Below are 21281 nucleotides of genomic sequence, written 5' to 3' on the forward strand. Positions count from 1 at the left end.
TTTATTGTTCATGCTTCAGGATTTGGTTGTAGTCAGGTTTTGCTTTTGCTTTTGGCATGCTGGCATTTTCCAAGGCTCCTTGATGTGTGCATGGGATAAATTAATGTGTATATTTTAGCCAGTCTGTTGTCTACAGACTTAAAAAGCTTTGAGTACTATTATCGTTTACTACTTGCTCAGTGTAAGTTTTGCTTGGGAAATTATGGAAGTGATTGTAGACTGTGTGGAGTACTGTATTTGAGATATTGATTACATGACTATTTTTATGTTCTAGGTGGTCCCAACAGAGTATATGTAAAAAAAAACCCCACCAAAAATCCCCCAACAAAACAAAAACAAACAAAAAATAATCACAAGACTAAAGCAACAGTTGTGAATAGTCTTCCATTAACAGTGCCACTAACAATTTTTGGAAATGAAGTTATGATAACTTCCTTCAAAATCACTGCTGTTTTGAGACTATTTAAAGAAACAAGGGGATATGAATAGGCAAAAGGATGGGGAATTTAATAATTCTACAAATAAGGAGCTGCAAAGGTAAATGTCTGTATTTTTGCTTTTCAAGCAGGAAAAGCAGCAGTCCAAAGCACTTAGCCTAAAGGAAACATATGCAGAAATCTCTGCTATACCAGCGTGCTTTGCATTGACCTATGGCACTGGGGAGGTGAATGAAGAAATAGTGATACTTCAGCTATTTTGCTGCCAAAAGGGTTTAAGAAACTGACTGTTACAGTGCAAACTCACTGAAATAGGAAGACTTTGTACTTGCTTCTTGATATGACCCATGTGTTAAACGTAAGCCACATTCTGGTTAAAATGTATTCAAAAACATACAGTAGTTCTCAGGATTACTGGTTTGACAACCCCAAGCTCTGCTTCGAAGTGCACAGTGGCATTGCAAGCAGACTCTGCTGACTATCATATCTAAACCACAGGATATGTGGTTTACTGTATCATAGGTGTAACCTAAGTTAGTGCAAACCATCTCACAAGGTAAGTCCTTAGGTTGTCTTGGGTCCTTCTAAGAAAGTGAACATAATTTTCAAAGTTTTCTTGCTAACTGATAAGTCTGTTTGTACTACTCAATTTCTGTGATGAATTTTTGGCTCTATAGATACCTGAAGTTGAATTGGCTGGGTATCTATTTTGACAAAACATGATGTAAAATTCATTGTTGCAAGCTGCTGCAACCAAGGACCTCCCTTACAATTTCTGCTAAGAAAAATGCAAGCAGAATTTATACAACTGAATGCTGAAGTACTTATCCCTTGGCATTGTTGTTTTGTTTTGCTTTCCCCAGGGAGTGCTGTCCAATATCTCCTCCATCACTGACCTGGGAGGCTTTGATCCAGTTTGGCTCTTCCTAGTGGTAGGAGGAGTTATGTTCATTTTGGGATTTGCAGGATGCATTGGAGCTCTGCGAGAGAATACCTTTCTTCTCAAATTTGTAAGTAGCCTTTGCAACTGTGACATTTATCAGTTGCATGGCACAAGTAATGTTCGCTGTTCCTGCTTAAGTGTATAAGGATATTAAAATGTCTTTTGGGGAGCAGAAGGTGTTATCTGATGTGAGAGTATACTGTTCTGTTAACACTTTATAGCTCTTCAGTCTCTGTTGCTTACTGTTAGGATTTTTTAAGGTTTGAAACTATAGATGGTAGGAGTCAATGTGGAACTACTGCTTTTCATATGGATATAACATTTTGTTTTCCTGTCATGGAGAGAAATTTCTGCTAACAGTCTGCATGTTGAACTTTGACTTCATGACAAGCTGACTATGAAATAGGAGGAATGTAAATACACCACTGAATGTGACCTGTGTGATATCTGCTGTGCAAGTGCCCCATATGGTACAGGAGAGATAGGACTGTTACAAGGGGTTGCTTGGTGATATCCTCAGTTCTGTACTGTTCAGCTAATCTGAAAAGCCTTTATTGCTTACTGTCAGTGCTGGGGCCTGAGAAGGGAGAAAGGGAGAAGACTGTGCCCAGGATAGGTAAAGAAAGTAAGAGTTGTCTTTTTGAGCTCTGGGCTGGACCATTAGCTGGGGAAGGAGCTACTGATACACGAACATACTTCAGTATTCAAATCACATCTAGCTAAGTAGCCTGGTTCTCTTTTTAGAAAGCCCTCCTTGTGTGAGCTTTGAAGATGGGGATAACAGTATCATATTTCATTTTAGATAAATTTAAGATTTATAATAAAAATTCAAGATTTGTTCCTCTACCATAACAACTTCCAGAGGTGGGCACAGCCTGGGTTGTAGTTGCATCCTCATAACCATTAACTGTTAATATATTCCTGAAAATGCATTTAGTGAAGCAACTGCCTTCGAGTGACATATTTGGCTCCCACAGACATGTTGTATAAAGGGAGGAGGCAGTTGTGAGTTACAGTTCTTGAGGCATTTACAAAGCAGCTTCGGACAGTATTAGTTTGATCTTGTCTTACTTTAAAAAAAAAAAAAAAAGGGGAGGGGAAGCTATAGTAATGCTTTTTTTCTCTGCTTCCTTGCTTCTCTTAGCTTGCCTAAAATGAACTCATCTGCTGTAAGAGAAATAGCTTCCTATACAGGAGCTGCAGCAGAAATTAAAAATTAATCTGAACAAACACAGATAGCATACTAAAATGAAATTCAAAGGCGCAGTTGCAAAAGGAATGGACTTCCAGTATATGAGGACCCCTGTGTGTTTTAGAACAGCGTAGGCTCAGTGGAGATGCTTAGAGAAAGTGGCAGATCATTAGTAATGCCTTTGGCATCCGTTGCATTTGCATTAATCATAGCAGCCTCATTTGGTTTTAATGTGGATATGAGTCATTCCATAGACATTCCTCTCTGACTTAGTAATTAATTTCTGCTGTTCCCAATTATTGCTTTGTCCACTTAGGCAAAGCTTTACCAATGAGAGTGTCTAAAGAAAAAGTCACTTGGAAAGAATTTTGCTAACACTATTGGTTGTTAATGCCTTTGAAAGTGTAAGTGCCTACATAAAAATTTAAGATGAGTTTTCAGAGAGCCCTACAGGTGGTGAGTAGCCTTCTCTGTTGAAATTTACAGTGAATCCTCTTGCACCCCATTAAAAATCCCCGTGAAGTGTCCAAAGTTTGAATTTGTTGACAGTTTAATAATTCATTAAAGTAGAATTAGGGTTCCTGTCTACAGGAATTAAAAATGAAGTATTTTTAATTTGAAATTCCCTGTGTGCTGAAATAGCTTTAACTTGCACTGGAACATCTGAAGCCCTAACACTGGGCATATTTGTGAGCCTTGAAAAATAAGTTATTGGTCATAAAGCAAAATAATTTTAACCTTTTTGTTTTTCTTCATAGTTTTCCGTGTTTCTTGGAATTATTTTCTTCTTGGAGCTCACTGCTGGTGTTCTAGCATTTGTTTTCAAAGATTGGATAAAGGACCAGCTGTATTTCTTTATAAACAACAATATCAGAGCTTATCGAGATGACATTGATTTGCAAAACCTCATAGACTTCACACAGGAATATGTAAGTTGAACTATGTTAATTTTTTTGTAAAGCTTTACCTAATACTTTCACTTCATTTTTTACTTCCTATCTGTTTAGTTTCTTCAAGAAACAACAGAAATATTCTAGTATATAATACTTCTGAATATACATATATGTGTATTTCTCTTTAGAGAACTTCTACAACCAGGACCTGTGAAAAGTGGGTTATTCATTGATGTGTGACTGACCAAAACAAGGTGGAGAGGAGCTGACTTAGGCTTGAAGACTTAGAAATAGTGTTCCAAATCTACAAGTTAACCATCAGTGTCTTGTGCTGGATTTTCTTGAATCATATTCCATATGTGTATGGAGATATTTTAGCTTCTTGGGGAAAGGATGTTAGTATATTTCGTTGTAGGAACCATTACATCTGTTAAAAAAAAATAAAATTGTTTTCTAAGCTTATTTTGGTTCTGAGGTGAATGCTGGTGTAGTTGTAGAAATGTTAAGAGGTGCTACATCACACTGCAGAGTGGCAGAGATGTTTAGCTGGTCCAAGTGAAACTACAATGTTATTTCATTTTAAATAGACTTAATGCAACTAGCCTAACAAAACGGGCAACATAAAGTTCACATGGGAAATCTTGAAATGATTTAACAGCTGCACTTTAGAGGGAAGGGTGAAGCCAGAGATGCAGATGCTTGTGTGGGTTAAGCTCTGTCAATTTATCACTGTGCCTAAAGGAGTCTTTTTATGGCTTCTGCACACAAGTTATTTTTCCTATACCTTCTTGCTCCAATATTCAATCTTGGCCTGTGTTGATGAACTCCTCTTTGAATTTGAACCATGTATAGTGAACATGGGTATGTGTTTATTGAAATAATATTTACTAATTTTTGTACCTTCTGCAGTTAAAACATTTAATTTGTCATTTTGTTCAATGTTTGATTCGCTTCTATATGCCTTAGGAAAAAAATGACAAGTGAGTAAGTAACAAGATGTGGATCCTTGTGCTGGTTTGAATCTTGTCCAGGTGGGAGAAGGTCAGAGGTCACCACATTCCAAAAGCAGTGATACACTTTTATACAGCCAAAAAAGGCTACAGTCCAGTTTTGCAGCCACTAGATAAAGCTTGCTCTCCTATCTGGATTAGTAGAATTTGCAGATAAGTTAGAGACAGCCTGAGTCTGGAGAGCAAAGTACTTTTTCATTTGGTAGACATAATGCTTGAAGACAACACGTTCAGGTATTGCAGAGGGAGCTGTGCTACATCTAGAAAGAGAGAATTGCAATTTCAGTGCTTATAAAAATGTGGTTTGTTTGGGTTTTTTAAATTTTTTTTAATTGACATAGTGCTCCTGTGATCTCCAGTCCGTTCTATGTTCAGCAAGTTAACAAATTCTTTGTTTGTTCAGCATGTTTTGCCAGAGCCTCAGCCTGCTATTTGGCTAATTTACTTTCTGAAGGAGTCTACCTTCAGCAAGGATGCTACTTTGTACAGTGTATGAGGCTCAGGAAACAGTGTGGTCATACTGTCTGGTGTACAACCAGACAAAGATTACCACAAACTAGCAAAAGGAGTAGCTATATCAGTGTAGGCTATGGAGCTGATTTGTTTTGTTGACAATCCTGGGCCCATACTAGTGGACAGAATGTTGTACTCCTGGCTCTTACTGTCCCTGGGGCCTGAGCTTGTAGGCCTGTGCAACTATGGTGTGAGTAGGCTTATCAGTTCACTCCATACGTTTCTCTCCAGAGGGCAGCACTGCAGGATGTGAACACAACTTTAATCACATTTTAATTTTAAAACAATTTACAGGCTTCGAATGGCCTTTAAAAACAAACAAAAAAACAAGCAAAAAAACCCTCAACAAACCAAAGCAAAACCAAACCAACCAAAAAACCCCACAAAAAACCAAAACAAAACCCAAAACCAAAGCAGCTTCAGTGAAACCAGAGGGAATCTCAGATTTTGGTTTGAAAGCTAGAAGGCAACAGGCGGTGATGATACATGCTACTAATGCTGTTGTTTGTAAGTCAAGAAGCTCTCCTTTCTTTGTTCTAGTGGCAGTGCTGTGGGGCTTTTGGAGCTGATGACTGGAACCTTAATATTTACTTCAATTGCACAGATTCCAACGCAAGTCGGGAGCGCTGTGGTGTGCCATTCTCTTGCTGCACTAAAGATCCTGCCGTAAGTGACACTCAAGAAGATAACATCGGTCTGCTGTTCCAATTTTAAATCACTCTATAAGATATTTTTGTTTTCCTGGAAATCATGCATGATCATTACCTTCTCATCGACCTGTACTTTTTTTTTTGTACTTGCAACTCAGCTTAACCACTAACTTTTCTGCAGCCAACAAAAATCCTGAGCTAACTAAAGTATTCATTGTGTGTTATTTGTTGCTTTTCATTAGAATGAGAGAACCATGGGCGTGGCTGGACATACATATTAATTTTAGCAAGTGTAAAAAGCAGAAACCTTATTGAGTTGAAGGATATGAGTTTTCAGTTCAGTGTCGTCAGGATATTTCATTTGCTGCCTTAAAAGAACAGTAACTCAGATCAGACTCTAAGACAGGTATTACTCATTATTTAATGTAGTGTCCAAAGGCTGTAGCCAGTCTGACTCAGTTTGTTCTACATATGGTGATGAATGACAGTCTGTGCCCTGAAGAACTGACGTGTTTGCATTAGAATCCTGAGTCATCTATGGACATCTTTACATGCCCTTCCCCCTGCCCCCCTTTAAAATTACTGCTTGCCCTACAGTCACCTGAGATCAGACTTGAAAGGTCAGAAATTGAGGGAACAGTGTTTTTTTTTTTAAATTTTCATGTCTTTTTAAATAGTTATCATTCTGGATCATCAAGCAGAAAATACTGAAGCTATGCATTACTAGTACAGACACGATCAAGAATGAAGGGTAAAGTGTAGAGTAGCAGTTCCCTGGCAGTGAAAGGCTTGGAATAGGCTAGGGTGTGTGCCTGGAAACTTACGTGACAAACACTGCATACATTTGACTTTCATGTAGCTTACAAGAAGAAGCCTGGGTATGCTTGTATTACCTAGTAGTTTAACTGTGGCTTTTTCTCCACCTGGAGTGACTTAGAGTTCCTTGAATGTAGAAGTCTGTAGCACTGACTGAAGTTAGGCAAGTTGCCAGCAGGCACCTCAAGTGCCTCCTGTCTTGCTAATACAGTGGAGTTGCTGCTCCCTGAATCCAGTCACTACTGCTGCTCTCCTCCTTTCCTGATAAGAAGATACTGTCACTTGCACAAGCTGCATTCTGGTTCCTCTGCAGTGAGCATGTCTTCACAGTAGTTTGAATCTTTCTCACAAACATTGCAGAAAATGTTTAATGAAATATTAAACCAAAATGGAAAGTAGGTTAGACTCAAGCATTACGTTATGTTTTGGATTCCCCCTACTGTTTGCCTAGCTGCCCACTCACCCACACAGGTCATCACAACGCAGTTTTAAAAATATAGTTGTTATAAAACCAAAGCAGTGACAGCAGTACAACATAATTCTATAAATTCATGCTGAATACAGCTCTTTTTGTCTGTATAGTTCTGCAGTTTCGTAGGGGTTGATGTGGCAACCAGAAATGTAAAGATAAGTCTCATTCTTATTCACTGAGGGGAAGCAACATGCTTGATTGCCTTTAAAATAAAGACTAAAAATAGTAATATTTAAAAATATTGGAAGTCATGCATATAATGGAGATAATTTTAACTGAGCTGTGACTGATTCAGTTGCAGTGATAAACACAAGTTTATTCAGTGGGAAAGCAAATTTGTCCCTTTTGGAATTAGGATGCAATATTGGACTGATGTAGAAAGTTATGTGAATACTTTACTGAGCAGGATTTTTAGTTTAGCTCAAATTCATTTAAGGTAGGTCAAAATAAGTTTCCTTTGAAATTAATTTCAACTCCTGTAGTTCACTTTGCTGTAGTCGAGTAGGTTGAAATGTTCCAAATTCTTTCACAGACAGGACCTAGAAAAGTCGGTTTATTTCCATTTCATTCTTCATGCTTGCTTTCAGTTGAAAGGTTCCAAGGCGAAAGGCAGAAGGCAGTGATGATAAAGCAAATTAGCTTTCAGTACAAAGAAGAAAGCTTAAAATCCCTCTGCTGGAATCTTACCTAGTTTTACAGCCTTTATGTGTGTGATGCGCTTCTGTTTTAGGTCCTGAGAAAGAAGTGTTCGTCTCACTAAAAGATACAAATTGCTCAAATCTCAAAAGTCCATTGAGGGAATCCAACTTGGGCAACTGACAGGATATATTCCTGCAGATGAGGAAATGTTTAGAAGAACTTTAACTGGTGATAGGAGGAGCCATACAGAAAAGCTATTTAAAAATTCTCTCTGCTGGCTGCCTTTCTTACTTCTCACAATTCGATTAAGTTGTGAGGTTCAGTGCACCTAGCTAAGACTGGCTGCTTTTCTCACTTCTGTGAGTAATTCCTTCTTCTACTCACTGTTACTATATGAGCCAGTAACTGAATATTTTGCTGCCATTTTGGCTGACAGCAAAAGTGGTTGCTTCATTTTATTGCTCTGAAGTAACTATACAGAGTAAATGCAGCTTCAGCTTCCAGTGAGTAGCACTTGCTCACTAGGAAAAGTGTGCTGTAGCCTGTTTTATTGCCTGTGCTTTGGGAGTGCTCAAAGCAGAGGCAGTAGGAAAAAAAACCAAAACAACCCTCCTTGCCCATTGCTGTCGATCTTCTTTAAAAAAGAATGGGTGGTAGGAACACATTACCCCATCTCTTATTTTTCCTCCTTAGCTTTTGTGAAGAAACTAGGCACTATATATACTTCTACAGAAATCCTTTGTAAGAACTTGCAGCTTCTGCAACAGAACTGCCACTTCTCACATCTTCATGCTGCACAGACTGAACCCTGACAATGTTAATAACTGTCTTGAAATAATTTTCAGTATAAATAAATTTATTTCAGCAGAAGGTACTTTGACTTACTATAGATATTCCCTAATCCCTTTACTTTGACTTTTGCATGTTTGCATCTGGAGCATGGAGTTCACCCAGGTGAAGGGCCAGTTTTCCCAGCTTGCTGCCCTGAGAGTTGAAAATATTTTTTACCATGTGCTTTTGTTTGTTACAAGTAATTAATAGCACTGAATGGAAGAGGAAGGGATTTTTAAAAAAGCAGTATGTTAGGGTGATTCTTACTACATTCAGGACCAACTGTGGGGAGCAGGGAGAGGGTGTTTGGAAGACAGTTCACTGATTGCTTCTCTTCTGTCTCTCTCTTTCTTCTAGGAAGATGTTATTAATACTCAGTGTGGCTACGATGCAAGGCAAAAACCAGTAAGCTTTTTTTTTTTTAATGTGGTATCTCAAAGATCTGAATCCTTCTTACAAGAGCAGGTTATTCTACTGATGGAATGGTTAAGTATAATTATCTGTGTTTTCTTCCCTCTTCTCCTTGGCAGGAAGTTGATCAGCAGATTGTTATCTATACTAAAGGCTGTGTTCCTCAGTTTGAAAAATGGTTGCAGGACAATCTTACCATAGTTGCTGGTATATTCATTGGGATAGCATTACTGCAGGTAAGTGTCATGTTTGCTATAATGAGTTACACTGAAGAGCAACTGATAAATATAACATATAAGGGGGAACTGGAAATAAAGTATTGGTTTCACTTACAAATATAATGTCTGTAGTTTTTATTGAGGAATGTTATGCATGAGTCTTTCTTTTAAGGAGTATTTAATTTTTATCTCTAAGGAAGCATTTTGTTATTTTTAGCTGTCTTCAGGTCAAAACTAAAACTGTTTTAGATGAAGATTATGTAGAGATTTTTAAGTCTGTACAGACTTACTGTTTCTGATGGTGCTTAAAGGAGCAGTGAAGAGCCTTTAGAGTTGCTTTTGTAAAGCCAGTCTAGAACTGTTTGTTTCCCAGAATCCAGTGGCACTATAAAAATACTGGGATTGCAGGAATTTTTCATTACTATTTCTTCTTTCAATACTTACTGTTAATTTGATTTCTAATTTTCTGTTGCCTTTTTTCATATAAAAATTCTGTATAACCTAGGGAGCTTACGTGTGTGAAAAGAGTTGTCTGACTCCTAATCAACAAACCATTGTCTTTTCCAGATATTTGGGATATGCTTAGCCCAGAACTTGGTTAGTGACATTGAGGCTGTCAGAGCCAGCTGGTAAAACTGCTGAAGTAACCACAACAAGACACTGGACAACTGAAACCCTCTGAAACCTCCAGTGTGTCACTCTGACACCAAGCTGTATGGACATGAGTGACAGGGAAGCCTTCTCTCCCAAGTAGTTGCAAGTCTAAGTTCCTGATACTGCAGTGAACTTGTGTTTCTTTGGGGTGGAGGAGTCAAGAGTGGGCTATTTAAAATCTGCTGCTCGCCAGCAGTTGTTTTTGTTTTAAACCACCAGTTTGAAAGCTGTTGAGCTGTGAATCTCTACTGTATTCTTGATCTTAAGTAACAAGTGGACACTTTTTAAATTGGTGTATTCAGTGAGAAAGATTTGCATCGTTGTAGTCTGTGGATATGCTGTTTATTCTTTGTGTCATGAGCTCTTCAATAGCTGCCAAATACTCCCAAGATCGTCTCTCTCCTCACCACTCTGTAAAGGAACAATCTTGTTTTCACAGCTAAACGTAGCTACAGACTTAAACCTATCAAGCAGGAAGCAACTTTCTATGCATCTATTGTACAGTAAAAAAGTTGTTTTTAAAACAAGGGATTTTTTTTTTTAATGAAGGCTTCTGACCCATCTCCCTGTAGTACTTTGAGGTTGTAATCAGCAAGCTCACAGGGAGAACTGCTTAATATTATCAACATCTTTCTTTCTCCACTCTTGTGTGAAGGGAAAGGAGTTTTATATTTGACAAACAAGGGTTATAGAGCCTTTGGTTGCTGCCATACCTTAGGACATCTGTCTCTTAAGGCAAGGATGGAATATAACTGTATAAATGTATGAAAGCAGTGTGGATGTTGGGTCCGAGTGGATAATATTATTCAAAGAATGAATTATATATTAACTTAAATCAAAACATATGTATCTGATATGGCTAGATCTTTTGTTTCTCTGGAATTTAGTGTAACCTAATGTACTTAGGGATCTCACTAATATTAGTGCTTTGATATACTTGTGCAAAACTTCTTTTAAGAGAATTCCTTGGTCTGTTCTTAGCTGAGACTTTCGTCTTTCTTTTTTTCCCTATTTTCTTTAATTCTTTTTACTTGCATGAGCTGTGGAGTAAGAGTCTGTGACACTCCAGTGCTTTAAATCTGTGCATATGTTTTAATGCTGTCTAATCCAAACTTATTTATTGGTAAATGCATGTGATTATGGGGAGATCATATCCCATTCCCATGGAACTTGGAGAGAACAGCTTTTGCCAGAGAAAATGCTTACCTCCAGTGAACAAATCCTTGTTATGGAGATGTCTCCCTTGCAACAAAAAGCTTTCTTGAAGCAATGGAATAAAATTTTAAAAATAGGAATATGTACTAGGATCAGCCAATACAGACTCTTTTGAATTGGACAAAAGAGAGTAGAATTTGGAATAAAGCACAAATAGTGAAGAAGAATTAGATCAGACACCATCCAGTTTAGAGTTTTTGATTTATTCTTCTTCACTAATAATAGTAGTGAACTGACAAACCTGAATGCGGCTTGGGTGGTTTTATTCCACTTTGTATAAATTTAGCTTGTTGTATGACCTTTCTCAGTATCTGCAGAACCAGTCTTGAAAGCTGTGAGCTCTCGGCTATTGCTTTGGTGGTAAAGGGTATGTAGCACCTCTCTGTAAGAGCTTAATGTTTTTCTGAGATGAGTTTTCTAAAATGAAGTATGTGGAGTAGAAGAGGTGAATGCATTGCTTTCAAAGCTTCCCTGTTCTGGGGAGATAGAAGGCTGGTTTGACCTTTTCAGGTCCTGTGATTCTTAAGCATATGTGTGTATGTACCCTTGCACATTTTGCCTTTCTGTGCTTTAGTTGACTGTAGGGTTTTTTCCCCCTCTGAAGGCTGGTGGTAGGCATATCAGCGCTCCCTAGATGACAGAGTCCTGTTGTCCTCCTGTCTTTGAGCATTACCTCATCCTCTTCTGGTTAACTCCCACTGACTGGCTCTGAATCAGGCAGCCTCCATATACTTTGATATCTGCTGTTAAAGGCCAGCCATGACTCAGAGTAAGTTTTTAAAGCCTTTGAAAGCAATTATAAGTCACTGTCCTTAATAAAGTTGGTTCCACCTCTCCACAGTGTTTTGTTTTTCTTAGCCACTTCTCAACTTGAGGAGTTACTGGTGTTTGTTTCCCCCCAAAGGGACACACCTTATTGCCTGATACCATCAGGACAGACAGATGATCAGCACCAGTGTAGCTGCACTGAGATATGGAGAAATCAGGGAAGTGTGGTTGAGGAAGTAACCCCTCCACCCAAGAGACTTGATTGTGACCCAGTACTTTGGTTTGGAGGAAAAGAAAGCCTACATTACAGAAACATTGAGTGTTGCCACTGGTCTTGAATACCACTGTTGCTGCTGTGAGCTTCTGAAGAGAACTTCATTCTTCTACTTGAATTTCTGCAGTGGTACTGTATTGGCCTTCTGTTTTGTCATGTTGTTCTCTGAGTTCCAGTCTGCTGAACATGCTGTTGGCAGTGTCAGACTGATAGGAAGGTAAACGCTCTGAGGTGAGCAAATCTTGTTCTCACTATTTGCATGTGTACACACAAATGTGCAGCACTTCTGCTGAGTCCCAGAATGACTGTTCTTATAAAAACCACTAAATAACTTATTTTTCTAGAGCTTGTCTTTATTGCTTCAGATGCTGATCCTTCACCCTTCCCGACTCCCCAAAGATGCTCTTATTTTCCTCATTTCTGCAGTTTTTTGATGGATGCACACTGAATGTTGAGGATTAGCTGTCTGTATTGCACATTTAAGTCCCACATTTTTTTTGTCTACAGATGGGTAAGATGTCCTAGAAATGCCCCATTATCAGCATCTTAGGTGTCCAGTTTGGAAAGCTTGTAGGAGGCCTTGGAAATCAATCTCTTGTCAGAGCCTGCCAAATGCAAGCAAGCTTTCTTCCAGAAAACTTTGTGAAAACTTCAGGTGAGCTGCAACTGGAGAGCAACTGCTAGCTACATGGGCTCATTATCTAAAGCAATAAGATAGGGTAGGCAATGACTTATGGCAATTTGTAGCCTGCCTGGTGCAGTGGTAGATTAGATGTGAGTTCAGAGGTGGGTCTATCTTTAATGTGCAGTAGCTGTTCATAAATTTGTTGTCAGGCTCATGGCCCTTGTGGAGTGTGAAACAGCTCTGTTTGCATATGGAATGATGGCATCGCTAACGAGGGCTCTGGTAGCTTCAGTAGTAGTCCCGGCGTTTAAAGCTGTTTCCAGATTCCCCACTGAGCCCTGCCAAGGGGCATCATCACAGTCCTTGCTCCTCTGCTTTATAAATTCTCTCTGTATTCACAGGAGTTTCTGTTGTGTGATCTCTCTCTCTCTCTCTCTCTCTCTCTCTCTCTCTCTCTCCTTTTAATTATGGCCTAATGGACAAATTGTCTCTCTCTTTCTCATTCATCTCTGTGTGTTTGTTTCAGTGGTAGGTCTCTTTTGTTCAAAATCAGCAATGTTGATTGTGCTGCTTAGAGTTTAAAGCTGTGGAGGTGGCTTGCTCAAGTGTACTCTGTCCTGAAGGCCTTCTTCTCTCCCCTTTGAGAGAGATACTAATTGTAGTTCTGGTGTGTAAATAGTGTTTGAAATGTAAATAGTAGCATGCAAATGAAATGATTCTTGCACAGGCCTGCTTTTCACCCTAAAAATGTTTATGATAGCTATGGAAGGTGCCCACTGTGAAGAGTTCGCTGCTGAGAACAGGCTGTCCCCTCGCCCTGGAGGCGAGAGCGCTTTCAGTGCCTGCCCTCTAGTGCCTGTCCAGCCGAGGTGCAGCAGGCACCGGAGGGAGGGAGGAAGGGAAGTAAAACCCCGTCCCGCCACCCGGGCTCTGGTTAGCAGCGGGACCCCCTTTGCTACTTGGCATTAGACTGTAAAATGGAGGGTCGCAGTCAGCACCCCCTACCAGTCGTGGGAGGTCGCCATCGCTTGCAGCAAGGCTAAACATGGTGCTATAAGAACTGTCCTGGACCTTAATCTGTTTCTACTACATTAGGGATGCCCTTGGTAAAATGGATTCTGAATAACAGTGTTGGTTATAAGAGAAACTCTTGTGTGAAATTCTGAATGTTTCCCCTCGTGCTGTGTGTGCATTGAAATGGCAGGTCTGCAAATACCTGGGAAGGAGATTAGATCTCAGCAGGCGTCAGGGACGGTGAAAGGTTCCAGTTCCTCCCTCGTATTTTTTTTTTCTCTCTGAAGTTTTTTTAGATATCTGTAATTGGTCATGGAACTATCTAAGGCAAACAAAATAAAACTACCCTGTTGGATGGATTAGCTACCAAATTTTGCCACTTAAAGAAAAGAAAAAAATCTGTCTCCCGTAACATACAGTATAAAAATAAGTGTTGTGACTACTAGCATGCACCAGGCAGCACTGCTAGCTGTGTTCTGTGTTTTGGCAATATAACTGTGTTAATAGAAAGCTCCATCCGTGTGTGTGTTCCTGTTCACGCTGTGTACATGGTAGAGATGGACCTGATACTGCCTTGAGCTCTGGGGAAATTGGGATTTGGGTTTTGTGACTCAGACTCATCTTTGGTTGTGTATATTCTGGATTAGGTCAAACTGAATCTCTCCTGGTTCATCCTGGGGCGTACATCAAGGTGTCGATATTTACCCTTTGTGTATCATTCCTTTTTATATGAATGTATTCTCTTGTGTTCCTTTTTTATCAGTTGTAAATTGATTGTAAAAGCCAACTACAATTACTGATTGAAAGTATTGCTATAACAGAACTGCATGCCCAATAGAGTTTGACTTGAGCTTTAGTTGTCTGATTTTGGACTGGTTACCTTCAGTCTAGGAGAAGAGCATAGATCAGGTGCATAATGTATTACTTGTCATCTTTAGCATTAGACTGTGGTATTGTATCACATGCTGATCTCTATGGATGTAACTGGAGTTTACTTAGGAAGTGAATGCAACTTCCTGGTAATTAATTTTAAGCTATTGAAAGTGGTCTTGATCATGCTACTTGTGTTCTTGAGTTTGTTTTTTAATAGAGGCATTTTTTAGGAATGTTTTAATACACTTATGATGGACAATACAGTAGTTTTAATAGTTGTGCAGTATTCTGTATTTACTTGAAGTAAATAATTTTATATGCAATTTGTTAGATAATTACAATTTTATAAATAAAATTGCGTGAAATATGATGTTGTGAATGTGTACTCTTGAAGTAACACTTAACATTAATGGTGCAAGGATACATTCATGCAGAATTCCTCTAGGAGAAGACCCACTGCCTGCCCTTCTCCATACTAATAAGGAAAATAAATCCCCAACTCTCTCATACAATGTAGAATATTGTGTTCCAAATAAGTTGCAAAACACGTTGTCATGCTGTCAGTGGCTGCCCTTAATAATAAGCTAATACATGAAGGGCATATCCCTACATGAGGAGATCCTGTTATCTACTGTCAGCTGTTGTTGAAGTCTCTTGCTAATGAACATGCTCTGGTCCTTTCTGACAGGTTGTTGGTGTTCCTCAGACTGCTGTGGCTGCTGGTTAGTACAACTGTTGGAGCTCTCTCTGTAATAATTTTAGTGACCCTGAAGTGTTCAGAAGTTGCTGTTCTGCAGGGAGCAGCACAAAGGGGATTTGTCATGACTTAATTAAATTTTTGTTTAATGGTGGGAATTTAACTTTTCTAAGTGCAATGTTTCATTGAAGAGAAATAGTGAGAGCTGGCTTATTTTATTGTGCAGATAAAAATGGGTAATGCAGTCTTGTGCCTGTTTAGACAGAAGAGGCAGCAGCTCGGTTTCTTAATATTTCAGAAGCTGTAGAGCAAGCTAATCTGATTCAGTATCTCAAACCTATAATTCTGCCCACAAAACATCACTATGACTGATGTAAAAACATGTCTCTATATCCAAATCTTTATTCAAATTGAAGTCTAGTGCCTTTTGCATATTTCAGGCATATACAATTACCTGAATGAAAGGAAATTACTTGGTAAAATAAGAAAGCGAATGTGGAGGCCTTGACAAGGGAAGGAAGAACTAAAGTCAACCAAAACAAAACAAAGTTGAGGGTATTGTTTAAATCTTCATAACATGCAGTAGATGTGACACACTGGGCTGTAAGCCATTTGTATGATGAAGGGGGAGACTCGGTGTGGCTGTGTGCATTCTGTCCAACTTGCGTACTGTTTCTTTAAGTGACATACCCGGGAGGTACTGCTTGCCCTGTGTAGAGTGGCTTCAGTGATCATTTTAGCTTGGTTTGCTGAAGCAGTAGACAAAAGGCCCCATGTTTGCCATCACCATAATAAAAATAGTCGTAGAAGCAGTTGTCGAGCTCTGCTTGGATGTAATCTGCCTACTAAACATCTAATCAGAACTACTGTCAGCAGTTCCAATTGAGTTGACTTCTTTCAAGTGAGTAGCAAAATGCATGTGATGGTGTTGTCCTTAGATCCCACTTCTCTTACTGAAAGAGGCTCAGAGGAAAAAAGTAGAGCAGTATCAGCACTGGCATCTATTGGTGCTTGCTGCGACAGTGGTATCGCTAATAAAAATTCGGTTGATAGGGGTACGGCTAAGGCTTAACCTGAGGTGCAGTTACAACAACCAAGTGAATGGGATTTTTGTCAATGTTACAGTCAGCTTGTGTGAGCACCTGCAGTTTATAACTATGTCAACAGGAATAATCTGTTTAGAAACAGGTAAATCATTGATAACTGGGTTTTCAAATGTATTTTGAGATCTGTTTAAATCAAGGAAAATTATTTCCATGCCTGAGAAAACAGGCTTGCATGGGTCCGCTATGAGCTGTGATCATAAACATGCTGGTTATGTTCAGCAGTGCAGAGGTTCTTTGTTATTTGGAGCCTGGTGTCGCGGGGTCCTGGTCTGTGTTTGCACTCCTGTTAGTGCTTTAGCAAATGTCTTTTGAATGCTTTTTAAATAAGAGTCTGTTGTACAGTTCAATATTAAGAGGCATTTTTTTCTATGTGTTTCTGGCACTGGATTAAATGGATACAGAATCTCATCTGATGTGTGAATATTCCTGTAAGAGCCACTGGGTTTTGGTACAGTCTCAGAGCTCAAACTGGCTATTTGAGGTAAGTTTCTTCTCATACCCAGCTTATTTACATAATCTTTTTCCCATCATGATTGGCATCTTCCCATCAGTGTCCATGGAATAGCCATGGGAAGGTCAAAAGTGTTTTTGCAACCAGGTGGCTTGGATTGCATGGATACTTGCCCTTTGGGTTTGCCTCTTCTGCTGATAAAGGAGCCTGAAACATCTTGGGCTGGCACTTCACCACTGGGAGCGCTGAGTTTGCTTTAGAATGTTACAAATCTTATCTTTGTGTGTTGCGGGCTTGATCAAACTAGACAGTGGTACCACACAGTCAAAAATATGTGCTGGCTTGCTGGAAACTGCTATCCCAACTGGTCCCTGTTTTGCCAAAGAGTTGTCTGCTGCTTTGCTCACATTATGGCTTCTTATAAACCTAAAAAAAGGAGCAGCTGTGAGGTAAGATACTTAAGCTGGCAATTTCCCAACTTGTTTACATGGAAAATGAGAAAAAGGAAGATGTTAATGTGCTCCGTTTCTCACTCAATGGGCAACTGTTGAGAAGTTGCTGCAAGGTATGCCTTTAAAAATCTGTCTACAGAAAAAGCCCAGTGAACAAAAAAAAGCCCAAGCAAGACCAACAGCACTTGTGCATGTGGCTTTATGGGATAAGAATTGTATAGTGTATTGCTGTTAAAATGTGCAATTGTTAAACCACACAGTGCCTCTATGTGAGCATACACAGTGGAAGGGGGTGGAATAGTTTCCTTGTATTCGCTCAACTGAAAGGCAATGATTGCGTTGGGGCCAGAGCCAGGCACAAAAAGGGCTCCTCACCAGTGCATGGTGGTTAAGTCACGGCTCCTGCGCATGAATAGATAAAGGACAAACCACAGGATAAAGTGAGAGCACTGAAATTTTTATTTGTTACCTCTAGGTACCACAAGTTTGACATTAATAGGCAAGACCAGTGAATGAGCAGCCATACATTGCATTCAAACTTGAATCTCTGAAGCACCAAAAATGGAGCTAGATTTATTTCTTAATCCTATAGTCAGCACGCTAGCCTGGACTTGCTGCATCTTGGATCATCCCTAATTTAGTACACATTATTATGCAGTTAGGGGGTGTGAGGAAAGAGTCATTGTGTAGTACCACTTCTACGTCATCATAGGACTACAACATGCACATTCTACTATGTGGCCCAAGCAACAAGAATACGAGTAGAACAGTTAAGGGTGGAGACAGGTTCATGGTAACACCACCTATGAATTTGTAGAAACCTTTTTTGGACTGGTACCTACAGCGGTTCATCAATTTGTGTGGGAACATTACACGCATGCACAAGTGATACAGTGGAAAACATAGCAGGAGTAGCAGCAGGACGGAGGACAAAGGTGAAATCAGTGATGGATGCATTGGAAACACAACTTTCCTCAGCTTTCTACAGCAAGTCTCTGCTCTGTTAGCGAGGCCTGCTGGGCAACAGTTTTGTTCTCATGGCTGCGGAGTTTTGATATGACTTCTGGAAATGCCATGCTCTGCACTTCCTTTTGAAGACGTTCTGGAAAAAGAAATAGTAAAAGATATGGTGCTTTGTATGAGACAGGCAAAGAATGGCAAAGCTTGGTGGATGTGAGAAACCTTTCTCCTGAACCCCATACTCACATAAGCACACAAACACATGTGTACCCATAATCTTTTTATTTACTACTTTGAATTGCTTTTGAGGATGGAGAGAAAATTCTCAAGGGCCTGGGAGTGCACAAGTCTCTGTAAGTTTTGGGTAGACATGATTGAAGTTGCTGTGTAGCACTTCAGAAAATCCATGTGAATTGCCTTCCAAAACATGTTTAGGAAGTATTTCTAGTGCAAATATATTTATTTTATTGCTTAAAACTAGCCTGACCAAGTGAGCTTGCCTTGAAAGGTTCACTGGACCATTTGTAAGTATCAAATCAGCTCTGGTTGGTTGTGTGAGGGTGTGAAGTGATTGAGATGGTTCTTCCATGGATGTGTCACCACTTGGTCACTGCTAGCTTCCATTTACAGCTGTGCTTTGCAGTTAATGCAAATATAACACATGGTGCACTGCTCAATGTGATGTATTTGTACACAGTGCTTATGTTTCACTCAAAACTGTAAGACATTGTTTTATGATACTGATCCTGCATTGCACTGTACTTTGTAATAACAGGGAGATTTTGGGAATAACTCAGAAAACTGAGCTATTTAAAAAAAATAATTTGTTTTCTCTGAGCCCTGTACTCTAGACATCTCACAGTTGATCTAAAGCAGCTGGTTTTGTTTCAAGCCCTGTTCAGGCCACTGTAATGAACTGCCACTCAGCAACAAATACCAACATATATCTTTTGCTTCTGAGGGCCTAATCCTTGAGCCTCCCAGGGGAAATTCCAGCCATCTGTTTCAGATAGTTATGCTGTGTCCTATGCACAGTTACTTCTCTTTTTTTTTTTTTTTTCAATAGCAAACTTTGACATTTGCTTCCTTTTCTACCTACTGTCTTGTTCATGTTTAACCCCTACTGTGGGAACTCTCACACTGCTGTGCACCTGGCAGGATCAGTGAAGCTGCTGGGGTGGTTATGCTGTGTGAGCACTTTCTGATCTCTTTTATTTTCTGAGATACCATATTTCAGCAAGTGTTACTGAACTGAATTTCAGGAATTTGGTGTGCTTTACAGTGGCTGTGTGCCTGGAGACCATTACGGACAGAAGTGACTGTGCTAGCTGTGAGTGCTTTGCTTTTGCTGATTGTTTGTTACATGTTTCCATTTTCCATTGTCCTAATTTTCCCCTCTTTCATCCATTCAGTCAGTTGCAAGAGCAACTTCCAGATGGCAAAAATCACATGCTGCTTAACACAGATACCCTGTAACAAAGGGTAGTAACAATAGGGGTCACTGGACAATTACTTTTACTAATCATAAAAACAGTGCAACTGTTTCTAGTCTTTATGGAATGATACTGGGGTCACTTACTTTAAAATGGCTGCACAGGTCTGTTTACAGTAGAATATGGAAACATGTAAATATAAATGCTTGCTGTGTGGAGACAATGGTGAAAATAAGTTAGTGGCAAGAGAGCTGGGAGAGAGATGTATTTTAGTATTTTCATGTGTAAAGAGCAGGCTTGGCTCTTTGATCTCCCCTTCCTTGGTTAAAATACTTAAAAAAAAAATTAAAAAAAATTTAGCAGTTAATACCAGGTTGCTCAGTTGTTGCTGCTATGTACTCACTGATGTGACACAGGTCTGTTCATCAGGAAGCAGGGCTGAACACTGGGGCCTCTGCAGCTGCACGATGCAATCATGCTGTCTGTCCCCTGTGAGCCTCAGAGCAGGCTGTCACCTGATGTCTAGGCAAGGCTTAGAGTGTATTGGCAGACTGAACTCTGCTGGTTGGAGAACCCAAAAAAAAACCCTAAGACAAGACTGCTCCTTACTGTGGTGGAATAGAGAGACAGGTGTTTGACTTTAAATAACTCTGTCGATCTTGGCAGGTGGCCAGACTCAGGGCAGAGAAAATGCAAGTCTCAGGCAGAATTTCTGAGGGCAATTATTTTAGTTTGAAGCACTGCGAATACACACAAGAAGATCACAGTGAGGCTGAGGGGGGACCTCTGTTTAAAGGCTTCTGCTCTAAAATTGGATGGATGATCCCAAACATCAAATGGTTCAAGAAGGTTGTGAGTAACAACTAAACTACATCTCAACATTAGTGAATGCTTACTGGGAGCTGATGCTTGTTAGCAAATTTTGAGCACAGTCTTTGTACAGTGAGATCTGTATACCGCTCTAAAAACAAGTCATCTTTTAAGATGGCAGTAATACAGCAGTCCCTTGCATGGATGTACAGGTCACCAGTTACACTTGGTGAACTCGGTTTAAGAAGGAAACAAACAGCTTTGTTCACAGAGACAGCACACACTTAACTATTATAACTTTCAATCAATTCAATTTAATTCCTGTAAACTCATCTCTGGAGAACCTCCAGATGTTTCACACTTAGCAAGTCATGTGCAATAGTCTGAGTTTCCACTTTTCTATACTTAATCGAGGTCTTTGTCATCTTAGTTCTCTGTAAATTCCCGAAACCTTTATAGAATAAAGTGTATTGTCCTTCCAGAGAGTAAATACTTCTTAAAGAACTGAATGAAAGAAATACAGCCACTTCTCACAACCTCAGCTGGAAGTCAGATTTCCCCATGACACCTTGCTCTTTGTTTTGCTTTGGTTTTCCTTTTTTGCCCACACACAGGTAGGAAGTTGCAATATCAAACCATAGTCGGCTGCACCTTCCTCAAAATAGTCTGACCTTTAGCAGAGAGCTCAGAAAGATGAGAGTTTATGGTGTCCAGCACTGGCATGTGCGTTAGTGTGTCCTGCTTGGCTTTCAAAGCAGCCATGAAGACTTATGCCTGGTGGGATGAGCATGTGAGGGCTGTGGAGGAAAGTGCTCTTCCAGTGAGCTAAGTGTGAGGAACCCTCCTAAAGCAGGATTATAGATTATGTGCTGTACTAAGTACTCATTTGTGTGCACGTGTCCTTGCAAATATTACCTGTAGCTT

General features: G+C 39.7%; 2 protein-coding genes across 9 annotated transcripts in view; one reads left to right on the forward strand and one right to left on the reverse strand.

Annotated features, from left to right (window-relative positions):
- TSPAN5 (tetraspanin 5) overlaps positions 1 to 14818 on the forward strand; it is an 86502-nt gene extending 71684 nt beyond the window's left edge. For both annotated transcript variants that reach the window (XM_051617772.1, XM_051617771.1), the window contains 6 exons: positions 1301 to 1447; positions 3331 to 3501; positions 5529 to 5654; positions 8754 to 8801; positions 8927 to 9043; positions 9593 to 14818. In XM_051617772.1, coding sequence (XP_051473732.1) covers positions 1301 to 1447; positions 3331 to 3501; positions 5529 to 5654; positions 8754 to 8801; positions 8927 to 9043; positions 9593 to 9658 — 675 coding nt within the window. In that variant the 3' untranslated portion in view covers positions 9659 to 14818. The remainder of the gene's footprint in view (positions 1 to 1300; positions 1448 to 3330; positions 3502 to 5528; positions 5655 to 8753; positions 8802 to 8926; positions 9044 to 9592) is intronic.
- Positions 14819 to 17590: 2772 nt separating this feature from the next.
- The window catches only part of RAP1GDS1 (Rap1 GTPase-GDP dissociation stimulator 1), a 103706-nt gene continuing 100015 nt past the window's right edge, over positions 17591 to 21281 (reverse strand). For all 7 annotated transcript variants that reach the window (XM_051617644.1, XM_051617648.1, XM_051617642.1 and 4 more), the window contains one exon: positions 17591 to 18256. In XM_051617644.1, the coding sequence (XP_051473604.1) occupies positions 18129 to 18256 (128 nt within the window). In that variant the 3' untranslated portion in view covers positions 17591 to 18128. The remainder of the gene's footprint in view (positions 18257 to 21281) is intronic.

Source organism: Apus apus, chromosome 4 (assembly GCF_020740795.1).
Source record: "Apus apus isolate bApuApu2 chromosome 4, bApuApu2.pri.cur, whole genome shotgun sequence".
NCBI classification, from domain to species: Eukaryota; Metazoa; Chordata; class Aves; order Apodiformes; family Apodidae; genus Apus; species Apus apus.